We start from the raw sequence: 10,726 nt of genomic DNA, 5'->3' as shown, positions 1-10,726 counted from the left end.
GGGGGGCCGGCGGGGGAGGGGACTGGGCATGATGGGGGCCAGGTGAGAGCGTGGGCATGATGGGGGAGGGGACTGGGCACGATGGGCTTCCTGCTGAGCAGGGAGAGCAGAGCCAGGAGGAGCTCACACCCAACATACACTCAGGTGTCACCGTCCACAGGCCGTTCTGTACAGCACACGGCACCCCCCCCTCATCACACCACGACCCATGCGGCCCAGCCTCAGGTTGAAATCCTCACCGGCATTTCTCCTTTCATTTCTCCAACACCAGCTGGGACACAGGGGCCTCAACGCTTCTTAAAATCCCCTTTCTTCTCCCAGACCTCCCGCCACCCCGAGGCTGCTCCCAAACTTCTTTCAAAGACCCCCTGCCTCCCTGTTCCCCAGGTGTCTCTTCCCCTCCCCCTGCACCTGCTGTGGCCTCCAGGTCCCGAGGTGGGGATGGCTGGCAGAGCTCGGGGTAACGCTGGAGTCCTCTGGAGCCACAGGAAGAGGCCTGGGCACTCACTGGGTGGTCATTTTTCCTCATCGGTGAATTAGGGGGTCACTCTTATGCTTTCCCCCCTGCCCCACCACCACACTCATATACTTTATATCCCTTGGTTCCCACTGGGCGTGCCCTCTGTCTTTCGGTCTTCTTTACACCGATGTCTACACCTCGTGCCACAAGTTTTCGCGCACACCCCACTCACCCTGTACCTGCACCACGTTCTGTGGCACTCGCACATGTGCACGCGCCCCACCACGGGACTGGCTGAGTGGCCGCTGGGTCTCCCCACAGTGCTGAAGCTGCTGAAGATGGCCACGGGCATGCGGGCCCTGCTGGACACGGTGGTGCAGGCTCTGCCCCAGGTAAGAGCCGCCTCCCCCGGCGGCCCCTCCTGCCTGTTGTTGGTGCCAGGCTGGGCCCTGGGGGGCGAGCCCCGACTCCCCTTCTCCCAAAATCCGCCCAGAGCCAGCGCAGAACCTTGTCTCCAGAGAAGCAGTGTGAGCTGGGACTGTGGGAGAGGGAGCAGGTGTCTTGCCTCTTTCTTGCTGATGTCACCAAGTACGCGCCAACCCCGCTCCTTATCGGGCCCTGGGCTGGCCCCTGGGGACCCACATTCCGCCCTCAGGGGTCAGCGGGCTGGTAGGGGAGACAGATGCTGCAGGGCAGTGTGGCCAGGGGCCTGCACTGTGCTGGGGAGAAGGAAGGAGCCCTGACACAGACGGGAAATCAGGGAAGGTGTCGGAGGACTTTGAACTTGACCTTGTAGGGTGGCTTGGCAGAAGGAGGTGGTGATGTGGACAGAGAGGTTCTGTTTTGAGATTCTAGAAGGGGACAGCCTGAGACCCTGGTATGGGTACAGATCCTAGGAAATTATCCCATTGGTCAGTGGGAGGGACATAGGGTCAGGGCCACAGAGGGGTCATCTTTGATCCTCCCGGGAAGTCTGAGATTCCAGTCTCTCCCTCCCCCGCTGTCCTGACTACTTGAGGCTCCCCTTCTCCCTCCCCCCAGGGTGGCCTCTGCTCTGAGGTGTGCCTCACGCACACTCGTTTATTCGTTATGACTCATCTAGTCTTAAGGAACTTCAAGTATCCTATATAACAAAAAGCTAATATGCAAATCGACCGAATGGTGAATCGACCGGTCGCTATGACGTGCACTGACCACCAGGGAGCAGACACTCAATGCAGGAGGAGCGCCACTCAGCCAGAAGCCGGGCCCACTGCTGGCAAGTGCAACGGCGGTGGTGGGAGCCTCTCCCACCTCCATGGCAGCGCTAAGGATGTCCGACTGATGGCTTAGGCCTGAGGGCTCCTGGACTGTGAGAGGGCACAGGCCAGGCTGAGGGACCAACCCTCCCCCCACCCCCCAAGTGCATGAATCTGGTGCACCGGGCCTCTAGTCTTAAAATAAAAGGCACAGACACAGCACACTGCACATGAGGATAAAAGACGAACAGCTCAGGGGAGGCGAAAGCACAGCTAGTTCTCGCGGGGACCTGGGCTACGAATGTTAGCGAGTTCCGTTCTCCAGTTTGGTGTGAGCTTCCCAGCAGCCCAGTTGCAAAGGGAAAGCGCCATGACTCTCACCAGGTCTGATTGAAAGCAGGGGCATTCATGCAAAGAGATGTGGCTTTTCCTAACACTAAGTCTCTTCGAAAGATTTGCCGCATGGAAGACGGGGTGAGTGCTGGGCCTGCGGGGTGTGCGGGCAGGAAGTGGGTGGAGCCCAGACTCTGATCACCCTGCCTGGGATCAAAGCTTTGTCCCCTGTAAGACCCTGGGCATGTGACTCACCTTCTCCTGCCTTGGTTTCCTTGCCTATAGGAAAGGAATGGGACCGGGGTCATAGGAAATGCTGTGTGAGCGTCTGCTAGGAATGGGGATGGGTGGTGTGTGTCCCCAGCTATATTGGCCTTCTTCCCTCCCCCACACCCCAACCTCCTTGTTCTGACCCCTGGGTATCCTTGGGTGGTTCCCCAGACCATCCCTGAGTTGGCAGAGGGCACATGAAGATGCCCAGGTGCTCCCTGGCTCAATAGTAATTACAATTATGTCAGCAACTTTAAGAGACTCAAGTGCCAACCAGCATGTGGCATGGCCGCAGGCTTACCCGTCAACATCTATTAGCTGACCCTGGACCGTTCCTTGTTCTCTGTAAAGTGCTATAAAAATTAAACTTTAGCCCCTTTCCTCCTATGCAGAGGGAAGGGGCATCGGGGAAGGCTCCTCGGGGGAGGTGACTGGTGACCTGGGCTTTGAGGGGTGGGGAGGGAGCAGTTCCCAGTCAAAGACGGAGAGAGGGTCTTTCCTGCCGCGGGAACAGAATATGCAAGTGGGGTCTGTCTCCTGTGGCTGGAGTCAGCGAGGAGGTCAGGCTGGGAGGGGGTCTGCAGGGCTGGGTCAGGCCTTCGATGCCAGGCCAGCAAACTCGGGCTCTGTCCTGCAGGCAGTGGGCACCACAGGAAGTTCTAGACAAGGGAAGCCTCACCCTTTTATTTATTTTTATTTTTTTAAATATATTTTTTATGGCTTTCAGAGAGGAGGGAGAGAGGGAAAGAGGTAGAAACATCAGTGATGAGAGAGAATCATCGATCGGCTGCCTTCTGCAGGCCCCATACTGGGGATCGAGCCTGCAACCCGGGCATATGCCCTGACCGGGAATCGAACCGTGACCTCCTCGAACCGTGACCTCCTGGTTCATAGCTCGACACTCAACCACTGAGCCACGCTGGCCAGGCATGGCCTCACCCTTTTAGAAGGTTGCTCTGGCAACTCCGAGGAAGATGGACTGGAGGGAGAGGCTGGAGGCAGGGAGGTGGGAGAGGAGGTGGCTGCAGCCGTACAGGCTCTGGAAGATGCTGAGGGGAGGAGGGAAGGACTGATGGGAAGGGTGAGGTGGACGCTGGCTCACAAATGCTCCTGACTGGGGCCTGCAGAGGCGGGGAGCGGAGCCCAGGGCCCGGCCACTCCCGCACCATCTCCTCGCTGCCGGGGCCTCACACGTTGCCTCATAGGTGCTCGGTATGTGCTCATTTCATTAATGAATGAGCATCATTTAATTAGTCAGACACTGTCGGTGTGCTTGTGGAGCAGCTCGGAAGGGAACCCACCGCTGGTGCAAAAAGGCATTAGGAGGCTGTGATTAACGCGGTTTACTTTTCAGCAATTAATGCCAGCGTCTTCGGACTTATTCACGCCGGCCTTCTGAGGGCTCCAGGAGATATTTCACTTCCAGGGCAAGAATGTGTTTGAGCCTTTTCTTATCCGTAGAAAGAAGCGGTCTCTGGCGTACAGATAGATTGGAAACACGTTTGGAATCTGGGACGTGTTCCTCCCACAGGAGCCGTGGGACAGGGGTGGCTGGGCATGCAGGACGCTTCTGGGGCCCACAGTTCTGCATGATTCCCATGTCCACTCCTCTCCGTGCCTGCGCTCCGTGCTGGTCTGAGGAAGCAGATGTGACTTCATCTAGTCATGTTCCTGCTCTCAAGAGCTTCCCAGAGCGACAGAGACAGTGGCAGGGGCACACCAGTTACACTCACACTGTCAGACTGCAACCCAGTCTGCCTGGAGGAAATCTAGGCGGGCTTCGTGGAGGAGGAGGCGTTATTGCAGAGACACCCGTCCCTTCCTCTCTGTATTCACCCAGGGGATGGCACTAACCACACACAGGTATATGGCGTAGCGATTGTGTTCATGGGCCCTGGGACCAGTGGGCTGGCTTTGGATCTCAGTCCTACTCTAGTATTAGCGATGTGACCCTGGGCCAGGATTTCACCACCCAGTATGTTTCTTTCTCAATCTGAAGAATGGGGGGAAAAGAGAGTTTATGGATCAGCGTGTGGATAAGTGAACTAATGAATATGAAATGCTTGGATCCAGGCTGCTGACAGTAAAGGCTTCACCAGCATTTTGCCATTATCTGTGCCCCGTGCTGGGCAGCCTGCCCCCGAGGAGGTCATGCGGGGGTGGCAGCCATGGACACGGACCCTGTGAAATGTTTCAGCTGCCCTGACCCTCAGGCTGGCCCTTTAACTGGAGCCTGCTGGCCCCCACCCCAACCCTTCCCTGGCCTTGCAGCCTCCCCTCACCTCCCCCGTCCCCACCTAGGCCCAGTCCAGCCCACCTGCTGTCTCCACAGGTGGGCAACCTGGGCCTCCTCTTCATGCTGCTCTTCTTCATCTACGCCGCCCTGGGCGTGGAGCTCTTCGGGAAGCTGGGTGAGTGAAGCAGGCCCGGGGGGCGGGGGTGGGGGGGGTGGGGGGGTCAGGGTCTGGAGAAGGGCCTTTGGGGGGAGGCCTGAGAGCCCCCTGAGACTGTCACATCAGGGTCTTTTTACAAAATATATTTTTATTGATTTCAGAGAGGAAGGGAGAGGGTGAGAGAGATAGAAACATCAGTGATGAGAGAATCAGTGATCGGCTGCTTCCTGCACACCCTCTACTGGGGGCTGAGCCCACGACCTGAGCATGTGCCCTGACCAGGGATCAAACCATGACCTCCTGGTTTATAGGTCGACACTCAACCACTGAGCCACGCCGGCCGGCACATCAGGGTCTTTGAATTGGGGCGATGCCCCAACAGCAGGCCCTGGGGGGATGGGTGGGAGGCCCTCCGCCACCCGCACCCCTTCCCGTGTGAGTAGGAGCTTTTGAGAGGTGCGAGCCTGGGTCCACGTGCACACCCCAGGCCTACGCGTGGATGCCCACTTTGAGCCCCCACGCTGTCTGACCTCTCGAGATGCCCCCTCCGAGCCCACCAGCCAGTGCCCATCCTGGGCCAGGGCCACCCCTGCAAGCAGGACAGCCAGGGCAACCCCGGGCCAGCTCCAGAAAGCAGGGCTCCCCTGGCGGCCGGCCCGCACCCACCCCATCCTCTCCCTCTGGAACTGATACTGGAGTTGGGGGAGGAGCCAGGCTCACCTGAGCCTGAGCCCCAGCTTGTGTGCCACCTCTCTGAGCCCCAGTCTCTCCATCTGGGGGCAGGGCGCAGTCCACACGCACCAACGAGGGCTGTCGTGGGAGTTCTGAGAGGAGGCCGGCGGGCTCCGCAGCGGGCCAGCTGACCGCCTTTCCTTTCAGTCTGCAACGACGAGAACCCGTGCGAGGGCATGAGCCGGCACGCCACCTTCGAGAACTTCGGCATGGCCTTCCTCACGCTCTTCCAGGTCTCCACGGGCGACAACTGGAACGGGATCATGAAGGTACTTGTGGGCAGGCTGGGCAGGGAGAACTCAGGCTGGGTTCGAGAGCAAGGGTGCCGGTGACACCCGGCGGTCAGGCCTCCCGCCCTCTGCCTGCCCAGCGCCCATTGTACATGGGGGGGGGACAGGGCCCGGAGCAGCAGGGGGCCCTGCCTGGGGCCCAGAAGCACAGCGATGTGCAGGTGAAGCCAGAGGGGCTCGCTGTCCGCCCCTACAAGCTCAGATCAGGGCTCAGGTGTTAGGGGACATGACTCTCCCCAGGGCCAGAGCCCGGGGCAGGGGCTGCGGTCACTGCTCCTCCTGATGCCAGGCCCTGGCATTTGCTGCCCCGCCCATCACCCCACGGAGGCCCTCTGGCTCCGGCCTGGGGTAGACGGGGTGGGCTTCTGGAAGACAGAGGTGAGAGGCCTGAGCCGAGACCCTGGTCCTCACTGCCGCCCGCCCGCCTGCAGGACACGCTTCGGGACTGCACCCACGACGAGCGCAGCTGCCTGAGCAGCCTGCAGTTCGTGTCGCCGCTGTACTTCGTCAGCTTCGTGCTCACGGCCCAGTTCGTGCTCATCAACGTGGTGGTGGCCGTGCTCATGAAGCACCTGGACGACAGCAACAAGGAGGCGCAGGAGGACGCAGAGATGGACGCCGAGCTGGAGCTCGAGATGGCCCAGGGCCTGGGGCCCGGCCCGCGGCTGCCCGTCGGAGGCCCGGGGGGGCCAGGCGGAGGGGGCGATGTCGAAGGCCACCTGTGCCCGCACTGCTACTCTCCAGCCCAGGTGGGCAGGGGCTGGGGTCGCCGCGGGCGGCATCTTGGGGCGGCCAGGGACGCCGCCCAGGGAGCCTTGGGCAGAGACTTCTGTCTTTTGGGGACCCCCTGCTCAGCTCCGAGTGACCCTGTGACGAGGGGTCGGGCCCAGGCCACAGGTGCAGAGGACCGAGGGCAGCTGTGCCCCGCCCACCCCGCAGGCCCCACCAGTGATAATCCCACCTGTCCCCACCCGTCCTGTCCGCCTAGGAGAACCTGTGGCTGGACAGCGTCTCTTTAATCATCAAGGACTCCTTGGAGGGGGAGCTGACCATCATTGACAACCTGTCCGGGTCCGTCTTCCACCACTACTCCTCCCCGGCCGGCTGCCGGAGCTGCCATGACAAGCAGGAGGTGAGCTGACGCCTGCCGGGGGCTGGCCTAGGGCGGGGGGGGCGGGGGGGGGCGCGAGCCCAGCGCTGGGCAGACACTGCCCTGACTCACGATGGCCAGCTTCCAGGGACACCTGGTCTGTGGACCAGCAAGTGAACCAGCTTTGGAGCTCCCGGCTCCCGGCAACTCCCCTGCCCTTGGCCCAGCCCAGGCCTGGCTCTTCACTGGCTGTGACACCATTGTGTCTCCCCACCCCCACCCCCGCCCCTGCCTAGGCTGGGCCCCCTCCCCAGGTGGGCATGCCATCCATGCTCAACAGATCTCGGATCCTCTCTGACCACCAACCTGTGTCCTTCTGGGGGGCCAGCCCTGCCAGTCCCCGCCCCATGGGTGACCCGAGGCCGCCCCCTCTCCCTGCAGGTGCAGCTGGCCGAGACAGAAGCCTTCTCCCTGAACTCAGACAAGTCCTCGTCCATCCTGCTGGGCGATGACCTGAGTCTGGAGGACCCCACAGCCTGCCCGCTTCGCTCCAAAGACAGCAAGGTGAGCGGCCCTGTGGGCTCCTGGACAGCGAGTCTGTCCTTGCAGGCTGGCCTCCGCCCGCTCAGCCAGGACACTGCTTCTTCCCCGGGCCCCCTTTGAGCAGCGCCTGCTGTGGACCAGGCCCTCGGCTCTTGTTGGTCAGATGCGGGCAGCGGGGCTCAGAGAGGTGGAGAGATTTACCTGGAGTCACACAGCAACAAGTTCAGCCAGGACCCCAAGCGCAGCTTCCAGCGGCCTCGGCTGCTCCTTGTTGCCTTGGATACTTTGTATCTAAGTAAGAGGACCCTCCGCTGCCCTCACGGACCTCAGTGTCCAGAGGGGCGTGAACTGTGACCTGCCTGGGACATCAGAGAGGCTTCCTGGAGGCGGGGCCCTCCCACCGGGGTTTTGGAAAATGAGATTGTCGGCCAGGTGGACAGGGTGAGGAGAAGGCCATCCCAGGCGTAGAGAGCGGCCCCAGCAGAGCATGTGGGTCAGAGGCAGGAGGGCAGCATGGTAGGCCTGGCCCCTGCTCCTCCTCCACCGTCCTAACCTGTCTGCCTCCCGTTTCCCGCAGGGTGAGCCGGACCCGGCTGAGCCCATTCGCGTGGGGGACCTGGGCGAATGCTTCTTCCCCTTGTCCAACACGGCCGTCTCCTCGGGTCCGGAGACCCTCCTGTGCGAGATGGAGGCGATTGCGTTCAACCCCGTCCAGTCCTGGCTGAAACAGGAGGGCAGCCAAGGTGAGGGGTAGGCACCCCCCCAGCTGCCCGCAGCCCTGCTCTCGGGTGGCCGGCTCAGAGGCAGCTGGTTGAGTGTTTCCCTCAGTATTCCCCCCTCCCCCCCCAGACTATTACATGGAGTGGAGAAAGAACTAGATAAATAACGGACGATAAAAGATAGGAACCTCAGGTCTGACATAACAATGATAAAAGATCAAGAGCCAACTACTACTTCGAGAGGAGATAAAAATTATATCAAAGCCCCGACCAGGTGGCTCAGTTGGTTGGAGTGTCGTCCCATTCGCCAAAAGGTTGCGGGTTCGATTCCGGTCAGGGCATATACCTAGGTTGTGGGTCCGGTTCCTGGTTGAGGCCCAGGCGGGAGGCAGCCCTTTTGTAAAATGTCCTGACGTTTACCCGTTGGCCCTGCCCCTGGCATCCCGCATTTGTGCTTTGGGCTCCAGGCTTAGCTATGGGCACCAGGACAGAGGACTGAGCTGGCCTGTCCGTCACTAGGGCCCACTGTCACCTCGAGTCCTCTTAGAGGGTGACAGGAACCTGGGCTCACAGCACAGGCTGAGGAGGGGGACAGAGAGACCCGCTCAGCAGCAGAGGGGCCCCCAAGACCCTGAGCTCACTCAGTACTCTCCCGGGAGGCCTGGCACCGAACACCTCCCAGGAGCTGGGGGTGGAGCGACTTACCCGGGGACTCATCCTAAAACCAGTGGCATCTGCGTCTCATCCCCCTTTAGTGACCGAACACCTCCCAGGAGCTGGGGGTGGAGCGACTTACCCGGGGACTCATCCTAAAACCAGTGGCATCTGCGTCTCATCCCCCTTTAGTGAACCATTCGTTTGCGTTTTCCTTCAATAATGAGATGACAGAACAGAAGTCCCTGCACCTGGGGATGCTGTCCAGCCACCTTGGTTACATGTCCCCCAGTTCGTTCGTCCCACCCCCGCCCTAGGAGGCCCTGACGGAGGGGGCCGTGGGCAGAGGCCACTGGCAGGCCCCGCCGCCCCGCCCACATGTTCCCTCCCCCGCCCTCCCCTCCCCCGTCCTGGCCCCTCTCCAGCCTCCAGGGGAGCAGACCAGGCAGACCCAGCAGCATCTGTGTGCTCAGCCCATGCAGTGCCCACCTGCCTGCTGTCCTAGGCGGGCCCCAGGGCCTGACACACCACGGGGTCCGGCCGCCCTGGGGGTGGCACTCATAACATCTGCTGTGCTCCTGGGACTGGGCTGGGAACCTCTGATCTGACAACCTCCTCTCCACCCCTCACGGGAGCAGCTGGTCCCCTTTTCACAGAGGCAGGGACCAGGGGTCCTGGCGCCGAGTCCACTTGGCTCCAGAAGCTGTGCCTTTGCCTGGTGCCTGTGCTCCCAGGAACCACACGGCCAGGCTCGCTGTTCTCTCTCGCTCTCACAGTGGGGACACCGAGGCTCAGAGAGGGAGATTTGCCCATAATCTCACAGCCCGGCCCTGCCAGCCCACCCCCAGGGGCCCGCCAGCCTGAGCCTGCTCCCCAGCTCCCTCTCCTCCCTCCCCAGCGGCACCTTCGAGCCCCTTCTCCCCAGAGGCCTCCAGCCCGCTCCTGCCCATGCCAGCCGAGTTCTTCCACCCCGCCGTGTCCTCCAGCCAGAAGGGGCAGGAGAAGGGCGCCGGGGCCGGGGCCCTCCCCAAGATCGCCCTGCAGGGCTCCTGGGCATCCCTGCGGTCACCGAGCGTCAACTGCACCCTCCTCCGGCAGGTGAGGCCCCTCCCTGGCTCCGGGAGCCCCTCCCGGGGGGCATCTGAGTTCCCGCTGGAGGTGGAGGGGCAGGTGGGCGATGGGAGGTTTGGTCTGGGGGCCACCTGCATTGGATTGGCAGGGCCACACCCGGGCATGCAGAGGCCCTGCAGCCCCGAGACCCCGTTCTGTGGGCCCCGGCTCAGGGCTCAGGGCTCAGGGAGAGGCAGGAGCTGCCCAGATGGCACAGTGTGGTGGAGGCAGGGCTGGGCCCCGGGCTCCTCCGGTCAACCCCGACTGTGTGCCCCACTATGTGCTGGGCTCGAGGCTGAAGCAGCTACAGAATGTGGAGTCCCTGCCCTGGGGCTTGCATTGTGTTTAATGTATGAGTTCGGAGGTGCATAGATCAATGCCAAGATCAATGGGTAAAGAGTATATAGTCTGTTTGGTACACACTCACTGGGGAGAACATTGCACAGGAGAGGGGTCTATGGCGGGAGCAGGGGCGCTGGGAGTCAGGTGGAGGGGCTGGGAGGGCCCTGAGGTGGGAGCACGGGGGGATCTGGGATGGGCTTTCCAGGCAGCCTGTGAGCAGAGGTGGGGGGCGGTGGGTGGTGGGAAGCTTGGTGCGGAGGGGCAGGCAGGACCCTCAGGCCAGGGTCTGACTGGGTTTGAGCAGGCCACTTCCGGCTGCCTCTGGGGGCAGAGAGCAGGGTGGCGAGAGCCGGTCGGAGGCGCCTCAGTGACTGTCCGCAGAGCCATAAAGACGCTCAGGGGAAGTGGCTGAGGAAGGGAGCAGGAGGCAGGGATTAAGTGAGTAAGGAGTACTTGGATGAAAAATAAAGGGCTGTATTGAATATCTTTCAGTTTTCCGGCAGCTCGAGAAGGGACTGGGGAGAGAACAGCTATCTCCTTATTACCCTTTAG

At 61.6% G+C, this 10,726-nt stretch overlaps 1 protein-coding gene across 1 annotated transcript in view; it reads left to right on the top strand.

The window, feature by feature from the left end:
• The window catches only part of CACNA1I (calcium voltage-gated channel subunit alpha1 I), a 51,550-nt gene that overhangs the window by 39,929 nt on the left and 895 nt on the right, over window positions 1–10,726 (top strand). Inside the window, 9 exon segments of the mRNA XM_023762259.1 lie at window positions 428–435; window positions 782–852; window positions 4,634–4,712; window positions 5,574–5,695; window positions 6,148–6,465; window positions 6,705–6,848; window positions 7,248–7,370; window positions 7,927–8,092; window positions 9,621–9,820. Of these exon segments, the coding sequence (XP_023618027.1) occupies window positions 428–435; window positions 782–852; window positions 4,634–4,712; window positions 5,574–5,695; window positions 6,148–6,465; window positions 6,705–6,848; window positions 7,248–7,370; window positions 7,927–8,092; window positions 9,621–9,820 (1,231 nt within the window).

Source organism: Myotis lucifugus, unplaced genomic scaffold, assembly GCF_000147115.1.
Source record: "Myotis lucifugus unplaced genomic scaffold, Myoluc2.0 scaffold_239, whole genome shotgun sequence".
In the NCBI taxonomy this organism is placed as follows: domain Eukaryota; kingdom Metazoa; phylum Chordata; class Mammalia; order Chiroptera; family Vespertilionidae; genus Myotis; species Myotis lucifugus.
This window is presented reverse-complemented; position numbering and strand designations above follow the sequence as displayed.